The sequence below is a fragment of the Dipodomys merriami genome, unplaced genomic scaffold (assembly GCF_024711535.1).
Source record: "Dipodomys merriami isolate MVZ:Mamm:240054 unplaced genomic scaffold, mDipMer1.0.p SCAF_31, whole genome shotgun sequence".
Taxonomy (NCBI): Eukaryota; Metazoa; Chordata; class Mammalia; order Rodentia; family Heteromyidae; genus Dipodomys; species Dipodomys merriami.
This window is the reverse complement of record NW_027204604.1, coordinates 12,376,515-12,389,147: the sequence shown is the minus strand read 5'-3', so window position 1 is coordinate 12,389,147 and position 12,633 is coordinate 12,376,515. Positions and strand designations below refer to the sequence as shown.

The 12,633-nt window shown below is 54.0% G+C and overlaps 1 protein-coding gene across 2 annotated transcripts; it reads right to left on the bottom strand.

The window, feature by feature from the left end:
- Positions 1 to 3,478: 3,478 nt before the first annotated feature.
- Chi3l1 (chitinase 3 like 1) lies at positions 3,479 to 11,367 on the bottom strand. 2 transcript variants are annotated; one of them, XM_070041783.1, is made up of 10 exons: positions 11,274 to 11,367; positions 11,038 to 11,067; positions 9,690 to 9,891; positions 9,202 to 9,258; positions 8,480 to 8,630; positions 7,355 to 7,476; positions 6,260 to 6,383; positions 5,328 to 5,510; positions 4,296 to 4,412; positions 3,479 to 4,123 (listed from the first exon to the last, which is right to left on the bottom strand). In XM_070041783.1, the coding sequence occupies exons 1-10, from the start codon at positions 11,296 to 11,298 to the stop codon at positions 3,983 to 3,985; spliced, it is 1,152 nt and encodes a 383-aa protein (XP_069897884.1). In that variant the 5' UTR covers positions 11,299 to 11,367; the 3' UTR covers positions 3,479 to 3,982. The 2 variants fall into 2 exon arrangements, with proteins under 2 accessions (XP_069897884.1, XP_069897885.1); XM_070041784.1 differs by lacking the exon at positions 5,328 to 5,510.
- Positions 11,368 to 12,633: the final 1,266 nt, after the last annotated feature.

Below are 12,633 nucleotides of genomic sequence, written 5' to 3'. Positions count from 1 at the left end.
CAGTGTGGGGAATGATGGGAGTATGGCCAAGTTCCTGGCCACTGATTCATTCATTCTGGAATGAGTCAATGGGACAGGGACTAGGCTGGGCAGCAGTAGCTTACAAATGTAACCCTTTCTCCTCAAAAGGCTGAGATTCGGAGGACTGCAGTTTGAGGTTAGCCTAGGCAAAGAAAAGTTTTCTAGATCCTGTATCAACTAGCACGTGTGTCTTCCATCCCAGCTGTGTGGGAATCAGAAACAGGAGTGTGCAGTCCAGGATAGCCAGGACAGAAAGCAAGACTCCATCTCAAACACAGCCAGAGCTGGGAGTGGAAGTATGGTTCAAGTGGTAGAGTGCCAGCCTTGAGCGAAAGGCAAGCCAGAGAGCAAGGCCCTGAGGTTAACCCCACTACCGGCACCAAAACAGTAACTCAGCAATGCTCACTAAGCACTATGCTGAAAACGAACTACTCAACTTGTTGGAGGAGGGAAGTCAGGAGGGAAAAAACTGGGGGACAATGAGAGAAGAGGTGACACTGTTCACAAAGAAATGTATTCATTACCTGACTTAGGTAACTGTAACCCCTCTGTACATCACCATTACAATAAAATAATAATAACAATAAATAGCCAGAGGAATAAAGTACTGGAGGTGCCGGGCGCCTGTGGCTCACGCCTCTCATCCTAACTACTCAGGAGGCTGAGATCGATGGTGGTTCAAAGCCAGCCCAGGCAAGAAAGTCCGTGAGACTCTTATCTCCAATAAACTGCTCAGAAAAATGGGAGTTGTGCAGTGGCTCAAGTGGTAGAGCGCTCACTTGAACTGAAAGAGCTGAGGGACAGTGCCCAGGCCCAGAGTTCAAGTCCCAAACTGACCAAAAAAAAAAAAGTACTGGAGGCATGGCTCTTACCTGCTTAGCAAGCAGGTAGCTCTGAGTTCAAATAAAAGTACTGCCAAAAACAAATTGAGAGAATGCTTAGATAGGTAATCATTTAAATTCCAGGGAGCAGGGGACATGATCAACTCTACATTGTACGTGTGGATCGGAGCGATGACTGGAACACGGGACAGGGAGCTGTGACCTGACTGTCACCGCGTCCTCATCCCTGGAGACGCTCTAGGCGGTTCCTGGAAGATGGAAGACAATACTTGTGGAGGTGCTGCTACGTGTGTGGGGAAGGAGCTAGACACCTGCCATGTGCCTATGCGACGTTCGAGCACAATGTGGGACGCAAATGACAAATGTCAGCTACGCTCGGCGTGGCTGAACAGAAGCAGCAAAACACAGCAACCCCCAACCCAGGCCACTCCAAGGTGCGTCCACGCATGGCAGCCCCCAAAGAGCAAGGCACAAAGGGCCACTCCATGAGGGCCACTTGGTGGAGGGACAGGCTTCAGGGGATCAGCAAGGTTTTATTTTCTGCCCTCCATCCAAAATAGCAAACACATTTTATGGACTCCTTAGTATGTAGTGTATCCTACAATTTAAAAATAAACAATGTTTCCAGACTCTGTGACTCACAGCTATAATCCTTGCTACTCAGGAAGAAGGGATTGGGCGAATAGCTGTTTGAAGCCAGCCCTGGTGAAAAAAGTAAAAAAGACTCCATCTCAATCAGTAAACCAGGCATGGTGTCACACACCCATCATCCAAGCTACCTGGGAAGTATAAATGGAAAGATCACAATCCAAGCCTGGCTTGGGACCCTGTCACAGAAATCATTAAAGCAGAAGAGTTGGGGATTTGGCTTAATGGTAAGATTACCTGCCTAGCAGGTTTGACACTGGTACCACATATACAAATAAAATAAGCAAACATAACTTATTTATGGTTCCCAACATCCTGTGGTGGGAAGTGACAGGTGAGAATCCAGCCCTCCCCCGGTGCCCCTGTCCTTTGCCAGGTGACTCGGTGTCCTGCTGATCAGGCCCTAGAGACACGATCCTTGGCCTCTGACTCTGCAGCTATAAGCAAATGTGACTAGCTCGGCAGACCCTGAGTCAGCCCAGAGAGCCCGTCCCAAGCCGGAGGGAAGGAGGGCTGTGGGAGGGGGCTCACAGCTCTGGCTTTCAGAGCCCCTGTGTGGTGGGGCAGGCGGTGGGCAGAGCTAGGAAATACTAGGCCCAGTCAGCAGCAATAACATACCAGGTCCCCCCTGAAGGCTCTGGCCAGGTTCCTTGACTTCAGCAAGGAGTTGTGACCTTGGCATCTGCTGCATTTGCCCAGCTCCAGTGGGTTCGGATTTCAGGGCAGCAGGTTGGCATTTGCTTCACCACCCCTCAAACCAGTTCATGATTGTCCCAAGTCACAGATCCACCCAACCCAGGGAGAATCTAGAGGTTAGTTCTCCTTAGCTTTGGAATCTGTGTCTGGGCTGGATTGGATCAAATCATGTCTGGGGCTGGCAAGTCTCAGCAGCGGGGGTGGGCATGGGGGGTGTATCTCCACCTCTCAGGCTGGGAACCTTCTGAGCTGACCCTCTCCCATCCGTCCCCCAGCTCCCACCGCTCAGGCCCAGGCTGCTGGAGCAGAGCTGCTTTGACCTCTGCACAGGTTGAGGGATGAGCAAGCACAAGCAGAGGCCTGGGGACAAGGTCAGCACTGGGCAGCCTACAGCTCCAGCCCAGCATGCAGTGGGCTGCCCGGGGGTCACTGGGAGGATTGGTAGTCTAGAAGGCCATCCTAGAGGAGGCCGTCTTTCCCTTCAGTACTAGGGGATCTGGGGTTCAGTGGTCTCTGATCCAACCCTGTAGTCAGCACCCACCAACTTCTAGAAGACTTTCAGGCTTAGGAGATGCTCAAGGCAGGTGAATCTGAGGATGCTGCTTCTGCCCGGGTTCCCTGGGGGGCCCAGCAGAGGTCATGGTGGCCTTGGCTCTGCAAGTTCAGGGCTCTTAAGCCTCAGAGAGGAGAATCTAGGAAAGGTAGGGGAGCTGGGTATACTGCTTCACACCTATAATCCTAGCCACTCAGGGGGTTGGGGTGGGGGACGTAGGAGAATTGCCGTCTGAGGCCAGCCCAGGCGAAGTTAGCAGAGACCCTACTTGAAAAATTAAAAGCAAAAAGGCAAAAGTGCGAATCAAGAGCTTGTCTAGAAGCTAGGCGCCCATGGCTTATGCCTGTAATTCTAGCTACTCGGGAGGCTGAAATCTGAGGATCCAGTTCAAAGCCAGCTCAGGCAGTGAGGCTCTTATTCCCAATTAACCAGGAGACCGTTAGAAATGGAGCCATGGCTCAAGTGATAGAACTCTAAGCTTCAGCAAAAAAAAAAAAAAAAAAAGCTAAGGAACAGCACCCAGACCCTGAACACAAGCCCAGGACCAGTAGAGAGGAAAAAAGAGCTTGCTAAGAAGAACAGAGACCCTTAACTCAGTCTCCCAAACTGCACAAGGAAAGGGAAGGAAGGAGAAAGAAAAAAATAGAAAAGTAAGAGGAGGGGGGCGAAGAGGCCAGAGGTCCAGTGTGCCCACCGAAATAGAAGCACGTGGCGTCTGCTGTGGATCTGGGGTTCTTTATTGAGCAGCTGTGGAATTAGGAAAGGGAAGTGAGATGGGAGACGCGATTATGTTCCTAAGTGGAGGTTTCAAGTTGGGCTTTGCAGGGGGTATAATTAGTAGGGCCACTGCCTCTCCTGGGATGCGGGCCTACATGGTGTCACAGCCTGCCAGATGGTGCCCTTTGATCGGAGCGCTGGGGGTGAAGGAGCTGAACAACCACCTCGGGCCGGACCTGGAGTGTGAGCATTCCCTCTCATCCCCCTCCAGGCTGGTGTCTTACACTGCACCGGTGTGGGAGGCCCTCGCTCACCCCACAGACCCATGCTATCTCCCTGACCCTCGGGGCTGAGCTCCAAGCTCAGTGCTGTCTGCGTGGCTTCCATGGGAGGGAAACTGAGGCTCAACTGGGGGGACATAGCAGGGCACGTGATGTGGATGGTGGGCAGCTGGAGCCGAGGATGTGGAGCCTCCGTGGCCTCCGCTATATTGCAGAAGGAGCAACTAGGCCGCAGCGAGGGCATCCTTGATGGCGTTGGTGAGCGGGAAGCGGAGATTCTGGCCACAGAAGGAGCCCCGGAAATCATCCAAATCCAGGGCCCACACCATGGCGCCCGCCAGCTGCCTGTTTTTCAGGTACTGCACCTGGTGGGGACAGTCAGGGGGTACAACTGGGTTCTCTGGGGCAGGGAGTGTGTAGGGGAATGTGCTGTGGCCCCCTTGCTGACCCTGGAGACCCAGTACCCAGCCCAGCCCTTGGAGCCTGGGATGGAATCTGGCTGCACTTGGTGCTGGCCGTGGCCCGGGGAAAGCCTACCTTGCTCTTGATGCTCTCCGTGTCATCGTACCCCACCCACTGGTTGCCTTTCGTGGCGTAGGGGACCTGCTGACCGAGGATTCTGTGAACTGTTGCACCGCGGAGGAAGTCACAGATCTGAGCAGAGAACAGAGCAGGGATCGTAGGGGGACTTGGCAGGCCACCAGGAGAGGCCATTCCCCAAATCTCCTTCACTTGCTTTAGTATGAAGCCCTCCACTAGGATCTGCAGGCTTCGTGCAACCTTGTGGAAAGCAGATGCAAAGGTCCCTAAGTGCGGCTACTGTAGCCCCAAGGACTTAAGGCATCTGATTACCTTCTCCAAAACAAAATTTCTTTCTGATAGTTCTGGTTTTGAACTCTGGACCTTGTGCTTGTGAGGCAGATATTCCACCACTTGGGCCATACTTTTTGTTACTTTTCATTATTCCTTAATCATACGTTAGTTTTTGAAGAGGGTCTCGCTGTGTAGCCAGCCTAGACCACAGTCCCCCTATTTACACTTCCCATAAAAGATGACAGGAGTGTGCCACTACGCTCAGCTTTTTATTGGTTGAACTGGGGGTTGGAAGGGTCTCATGAACTTTTTTGCCTGAGCTGGCAAATTCCAATCCTTCTGGTCTCAGCTTCCCGAGGAGCTAGGATTACAGGCATGAGCCATTGAGCCCTGCCTGCCTCCTCCCATGAGAAATGGGGTTCACACTGCAGGCTGACCCAGGTCACACGGAGCAGCAGAGGCTGACTGAAACACAGGCTTTGCCTCTTGGCCACGACATATTTCTAGACTGAAAGGAAGATCCCAGCTCTGGGGCTAGAGGAATATTCTGGAACCTTGGTGGTGCTTGTGCCTGCTGGAGACTTTTAATAGCAAAAGTCATGACCTCCCTTTTCCTCTTCCTTGGGGATTCTAAGCCAACAGAACATAGGTGTGTTTCCAAAGCAGAAAAGGTGGAAGTGGGATGTGAGGCTCCCCTTCCCTGGGGGCTCCTGATGGTGCTGGGGAAATCTTAGCATCTCCCCCCACTCCACTGACCTCATAGTAGGCGAGGGTCCCTTGCTCCTGGGTGAAGCGGCCTGGTATTCCTGGCCCCGAGATTGGGGCCCCAACACCGGTCTCAGAAGAAGCCAGGGTGAAGCTCTTCCCGAAGGTGGGGATACCCATCACCAGCTTGTTGGCCGGGGCCCCCAGCCTCAACAAGTACCCCACAGCAAAGTCCTATGTGTGTGGGGGGGGCAGGAAGGAGGAGGAGCAGTTAGCAGAGCAGGTGGTGCTTAAATGGGGAGGTGATCTTCCCCATGGACCTTGCTACCTGGACAGGTGGGTGCAATTACACCATGCACCTGGGATCCTGGGCTCCTCTGGGAACCAGACGCCAGCTTAAAACTGATTTTTAAGTTTCATTCTTGAAAAGCCCCTCTGGACACAGGAAGGGATTCTTAGGTGACAGATGCAGAAATCCAGTGATTGGCTCAGGAGGCACAGCAAGCAAACGGCAGATGGAGGCTAGACTCCCACCGCCCAGCCCCCAGCCGCTCTCCTTTCTTCCCCTGCTGCCTTCCCTGGCTTCCCCCCATAGGCCACATTCCCAGAGCCAGGGAGAATGCAGACTCAGGACCTCCATTTCCCTATCTAGGAAATGGAACTCCTGGCCCCTGCCTGCAGGACTGTCCTGGGGCTTGAACTCAGTGCTTGGACACTGTCCCTGAGTTTTTGTGCTCAAAGTTTAACACTCTACCACTTGACCCACAGCTCCACATCTAGCTTTTTGTTTTGTTTTATTTTGTTTCTGATGGTTAACTGAAGGTAAGAGTCACGTGGACTTTCCTGCCTGAACTGTGATCCTCAGATCTCAGCCACCTGAGTAGCTAGGATTACATGCATGAACCACCAATGCCTGACATGGAGGCAAGGTTTTGTGGTCCTCTTCTCCACCCCTACCCCATTCCCATCTTCCAGGTACCCACAACATTGCTGAATCTGTCAGGACTGGCATCCATCTGGCCCCGGAACAGCGGGCTGTGATGCCCTGTGGTCTGACGCCAGGCTCCATGGAAATCGTAGGCCAATATGCTCATGAAATCCAAGTGCCTGGGGGGAAGGGGATGGAGGTGGGACGGGAAATTAGAAAAGCCCTTGGCCTCACATCCAAGGCCCACAGCAGGATGTGAATAGAGCAAACAGACAGCTGACAGACAGGCCAGGAACCCAAAGGCCGGTTGTCCAATGCTCGCTGTCCAGTGCAGCTCCCTTGAGCTACACTGGGGTGGGGCTCTGGGTCCCAGGAGCATCCTCGAGGCACGATGGGCTGCAGTGTGAGGCCCGAGCTCATGTGTGGGAGCTGGGCTCCACCTCTCCCCAGCCCTCCCCGCCCCGCATGCTGGTGAAGGCAGATTTAAAATGGCATGGGCAGTCATACTCTCAGGGCAGGTGCCAGGACAAAAGGCTGGGGTGGGGGGATTGGGGACAAATGGACAGCACCTAGTGAGCTTCAGAAATTGGGGGTAAATGTCCAAGCCACCTCCCTGCACCCATGTAATCTGTTTAAGTACCGAGTTTCCAAAGAATATCATCAACACAAGGTAAATGTCATTGGGTCTGCCTGTGTGCTTGGGAGAGACCCCGCGTGGCTATTGGCAGCACAAGCGGCTGCCTGTGGGGTGGGAGTCTCTGAGGACTCTCCAGCATTCTGGTCGAGAAAGCGATTCTTGCTGCTGTGGTTCCTCTCCGGGGCCTAGCACTCAGCCCATTGTGGAGAGAATCTCCGGTATTAGCTGCTATGTGTCTATAACTTCTACTTCCCTGTCCAAAATACATTCATAGAAACTTTCTTAACCGGTCAACAGCTCCCCAAGTGAAAAAAAAAAGGACAGGGCTCCCCACTTGACAGATGGGGAAATCGAGACAGTGGGCTGGCCGAGGGTGTGATTTGGCCAAGTTCACACGGTGAGGCTTTGGAAATCTAGTCTCCTGAATCTTCATTGGATGCTAGGGTAAGGTGGAGGAAGGAGGGGGTGTACTCAGAGGCACGGGGGGGGGGGCTGCCCGGGCAGGGGACTCACTGAGCGATCTGGGCTACGTCATAGCTGCTGTCGATGACGACTTTGCCTGCAGACAATGCGGCACTGAGCAAGAGCTGCTCTGTTCCCGGCTGGACTTCCTTTGTGAACTCTGCCTTCATTTCCTGGGCAAGAGAAAGGCAGGTGAATAGAAGAGCCCCCAGCGACATGGGAGAGATTGGCAGAGAGGCCAAGGTCTCTGACCTTTCCTGTTTTGCTCTGACCTCATTCTGCCTAGGGCTCAGTGGTTCCCAATAAGATTCCTCCATGATTTTATTAGAATATGGTTTGGGCCAATCCCATCTCAAGCCCCATGCCCACCCATCAGCACTCAAAGGCTCCCTGGCCTGAAGGGGCCATTGGAAGATTGGTTGATGAGGTTGTTTTCCAACACCTCTCTGCGCTTTGTTCTGCCTGGTGCATGAAAGAGATTGAGTGTCCACACTGCCCCTGGGCACCTGGTGATGCCTGGGCCCACCCCACATCCAGCCCAGTGCCCCTGAACACAGTGCATGCGGGTAGCAGGGGGACCAGTGTGGGATTGAACAGGGGACAATGCCTCTCCTCCAAGTGGGAAGTGGGGTTGGGCACCTGCACAGTCATGGCCTTCTGTCTCTTGGATTCCCGTCCCCCCCCCCACCTTCCCACTGTGGTTAACAGGAGCCTTCCTTGTCCTGTATGATTTGGGGTCATGAGGCTGAAGACACTCTTTGCCTGTCCTTAGACAACTTCTAAAGCTGGGTGCGAGTGGCTCATGCCTGTAATCCTAGCTATTCCGGGGGCTGAGATTTGAGGATCGGATCATGGTTTGAAGCTAGCTGGGCAGAGAAATCTGAGAGACTCTTATCTCCAACTAGCCAGCAAAAACCAGAAGTGGAACTGTGGCTCAAGTGGTAGAGCACCAAGTTGGAGCAAAAAAACGTAGGGACAGAACCTAGGCCCTGAGTTCAAGCCCCAGTGTACACACACACACACACACACACACACACACACACACACACACACACACACACACACACACACACACACACACACACACACACACACACACAGAGAGAGCTTCTAACTCACCCCATACCCTGACACCTGCCCACCCTCCTCCCTGCCTCCTCTTGAATTGCCCAGGACCTTGATCAGGGTGGTAAAATGCCTCTTGTCTCTCAGTTTGGGGTAGAGCCAGGCCAGGTCCAGCCCATCAAAGCCATGCGTCCTCAGAAACCTGGGCACGGACTTGATGAATGTCCTGCGTCTCCGGGAGCTGGAGGCTATCCTGGAAAATCTAGGACAGAAATTACCCTGAGTGTGTCAGCATCGAGATGCAGGTGCCCTGCCCTAGCGGAGGGGTTTCCTGGCCCTGGGGAGCAGGGGCTCTGAGTCATCCAGCTCCCCAGGCCTGGCTGGGATAGCTCCAGACTCCATATACAAGAAGCCCCAGGTGCCGTGGAGCCCCGAAGCAGGGCTGCTGGGAGGATTACCTGGGTGAATGGTGGGACAGGGTAAGCACTGAGCGGGCAGGACCTATGATGGCATGATCACTCTCCTTCCAAGACCTTGCTCCAACTTCCCTACCCCAAGGCATCCCCCCACACCCCATGTTTCCCCCCTTCTCCCTCTGGCTCTGTCACATCAACTCTGGAAGTTCTTCGTGTTCAGGTTTGAGATGCAAGAGCATGGGCAGGCAACAGGAGATCTATTGTTGAAGGCTGTGTGACTCTCAGTAAGCTTCTCTCCCTCTCTGGGCACTGGTTTCTCAAATATACAGAAGTATATTTAGGCCTCTGTGTCTGGCCAGTCTGGAGTCATTGTTTCCCGCTCTCATTTCTCTGCTCTGCTCCAGGAATGGGTCCTACCTTTGGGAACCAAAGTTCCATCCTCCAACCGACAGGAGGGTCTTCAGGTTGGGGTTCCTGTGAAGGCGGGGAAGGAGAGGTCAGTGGTGGAATGATGCATATGCATCAGGGAGGCCATGGGGGAATTCTAGCTTGGGTGGCGAGGCTGGGGTTGGCTCTGGTGTCCTCCTATCTCTCTGGTGTCCTCCTATCTCTAGTGTTTTGGTAGGTCACAGACTCGGTGGCAGGTCCTCTGAGTTTAGCTTCCTGTCCTGTCTCCCCACGGGGGGAGCCAGAGAGGAGTGAAGCAGGGTCACAGACGCCCCTTGCCCAGGGAGCTCCACAGCGCCTCCTACAGTCTGTTCTCAGCACTCCAACACTGCTCAGCTTCCCCCAAGGCCTCCCATGCGGCCCTCCCCGGCCCCTGTGGGCAGAGCTGCCTTACCCTGGGATGGGCCCCACGGCTCCGCTCCCCCCCCCCCCCCGGCCTGGCCAGCCCGTGGTCTGACCTGGTCTTCAGCGAGTTGAGCGTGCCATAGAGGGTCACGTCGTTCCACTCCCAGATGTCAATCTCATCATTGCTTATGTTGGCGAAGCTGTAGATGATATGCGTGCAGAGGCGGTGGTCAATAGCGTCCGGGAAGCAGCTCCCGTCACCTTCCCGGTACTGGGACCAGTTGGTGTAGTAGCAAACCAGCTTGTAGGCAGAGCCTGAGGGAGAAATCAGGGTGGAACGCAGGCCAGGCCTCAGCTGGAGACCTAGCTGAGCAGCAGTGGGTGCCGTGGTGTATTGGGAGGAAGGGGGTGGGGGGTGATGAGCAGAGTCGTGAGCAGCATGACAACCTTGCTCATTGGCTAGTGCTCTACCAGCTAAGCCCCACCTCCAACCCCCAAAATGAGATTTCTGGAGGGAGGGCCCCTGGCTCCAGTTCCCTGTCCCTGGAGAGCCCCCTGTCTGATAGAAACAAGGCCTATTCTGAAAATGCTTGGAAAAGCTCACAGGTAATGGATGAACATGCTGTAGAGTTGTAGCCAGCATTGTGTGTGGCAGGGTGAGGGGAAGGCCAATGAACAAACGGGAAATGGGACTACGTGCAAGCACTGAGGACTTCCCGGAGACAGTGGCTACGTGAGAAGGCAGAGATCTAGCTCAAGACAGCCAGGGTCAAAGATGCCCTTGGCCTTCAAGTTTGACCCTGCAGTGGGGTCTATGACTCAAGAAGGGGTGCTGGCTGCTCTTCTGTCTCCAGAATGGAGGGGCACACTATCTGTGATGAAGGAACAGGAAGTTCTTCCTTCTCTCTCATTCAAATTCCTCCTGCTGCAAATGAAGCCCTTGGTGACAGGGAAAGGCAGTTGGGGGTCCCCTGGGCTACTAGCCAAGGCCTTCACTGAACCAGAGCCTTTTCAAGTTTCTTTTTCTTTTTCTTTTTTTTTGGTTGGTCATGGGGCTTGAACTCTGGGCCTGGGCACAGTCAGCTCTTCAGCTCAAAGGAAGCGCTCTACCACTTGACCCACAGCACCACTTCCAGTTTTCTGGTGGTTCATTGGAGATAAGTCTCACAGATGTTCCTTGCCCTGGCTGGCTTTGAACCATGATCCTCAGATCTCAGCCTCCTGAGTAGCTAGGATGACAGGCCTGAGCCACCATTGCCTGCTTGTTGTTTTTTGAAGCGTAGTGAGATCAATTCCCAGATGCTCACCGTCTTGGTTGAGCAAGTCTGAGTCTTTCCAAGCATTTGGGTCAGAGAAGGAACTGGAAGGGTGTTCCCTTGTGCCAAGAACTCTTCCTCCATGGCCCTGAGCCTGCAACCCACTCCAGGAGTCAGAGTGTGGAGCTGGGGGGGGGGTACTCACAGCATTGGAGCAGCACCAGGACCACAAAGCCTGAAGGGAAATCCAGAGTCAAACTCCAGGCAGTTGCATCCATCCTTCCTGCCCCGACCCCAGGCCAGGAAGACACCAGAGACACCAGCCTCTTCCTCCCCCATTTCCCTCTCCCCTCCCCACAGCCTGCTGTCTGGCCCCTTCACAGCCTCCACCCCTTCCCACCCCCCCTGCTAAATCCAGTTGGCCTTGGCCGGCCCAGAGACCTGCTGAAGACACCCTTGGGCCCATCCTGGCTGCAGCTGAGCAGCGTATGCCTGGCACCCCTCTATTGCCTGTGGGATCCGGGGACCTCGCTGTCTAGACAGGGCCTCTTCCCTGAGCCCCACGCTTCCTTTTTATACCATCCCACTGCAACCCACTCCCTACCCCCCCGCCCAACCGCAGTCCCAGGCAGGTCCTTCGCAGGAACTGAGCTGTGAGTCAATCCCCGGGCTGGCAAGAGGAGGTGGAGGCGTCCTGTGGTCCTCTAGGGGATTGAGAAAGCTTGGAGTTTTGAAAATGTTGGGCCAGGCCTTCCTAAAGCACCTGCCAGCCTTGGCAGGGAGGGGGTAGGGGGGGGAGGGAGGGAATGAAGGGAAAGGGGGAGGTATGATAAAAGGATAGGGCTTGCCCACATTTCCCAAACTTTCCTCCTGCTCCTTCCCTGGCCACTTGTACTTGCCAGTAGCTTCCCAGCTTTTCTGGCAGCTGCTACCTGTGTTCCTCCAGTCTTCTCTGCCCAGGCCTGTTGCCAGGATGATGCTGGGCAGAATTGAGTTATGTAAGCCACAGTCCTCTGACAAGGCTGTTATTATATTGCCTGCCTGGCGGGCCCTCCCCTCACACACTCTGTCGCTACATGGTCCAGTCTAGGGCCAGAGAACCTAGGGGCTGAGTGGGCACAAGCGATGTACCACCTCTCTTCATGCACACTTTAGCAATTTATGTGCTGATTACCAAACAGGAAAGAAGCCAGAGAGAGAAAGTTCTGAGAATGTTTGGAGGCCTGATGCTTGCTACCCCTTTCTAAAATGCCGGCTAAGACCAAGCCTAGACCACAGTGAAGTATCACGGACTAAACACAGGAGTAAATTAGGACCAGGAGCAGGGCACAGAGCGCCCCCCTCAGGAAGGGGCAGGAAGCAGCCCTTCCCTAAGCCCAGGCCAAGAGCAAGAGCGGCTCATCTTGTGGGAAGCCCTGGTGTCCGGCCCCTGTACCACAACCACAGCCACAACCACACAACATGTCTTAAGGAAGCTCTGCGTGGGTTAGCTCCTGTTTCTGGAACCTTCTCCTCCTCCTTTTTCTTTTTTATTTTATTGTGAAAATACTGTACGGAGGGGTTACAATTACATGGGCAAGATAATGAGTACATTTCGTATCAAGCATCGTAGCCTCCTCCTTTGTTTCCCCCTCCTCCTTTTTCTTGTTCTCTTCTTTCCCCCTTCCCTCTCCTCCCCTCTCCCCCTTTGCCTCCTCCTTTTTAATTGTTTTGGCCAAAGTTGCAGAACAACTCCATTCTGTGTTCACTGTAAATTAATTGACAGTGAGTGAAAAGTTTAGAACTCCCAGGGCCAGAATGA

Excerpts from the sequence above, each read along its gene's own strand:
- Chi3l1 (XM_070041783.1), bottom strand. The coding sequence starts at position 11,298 with ATGGGCCCAAGGGTGTCTTCAGCAG. Across the intron at positions 9,259-9,689 it reads CTCAACTCGCTGAAGACCAG|GAACCCCAACCTGAAGACCC; the intron begins GTCAGACCACGG and ends CCGCCTTCACAG. Across the intron at positions 4,413-5,327 it reads GGACCCTCGCCTACTATGAG|ATCTGTGACTTCCTCCGCGG; the intron begins GTCAGTGGAGTG and ends TTCTCTGCTCAG.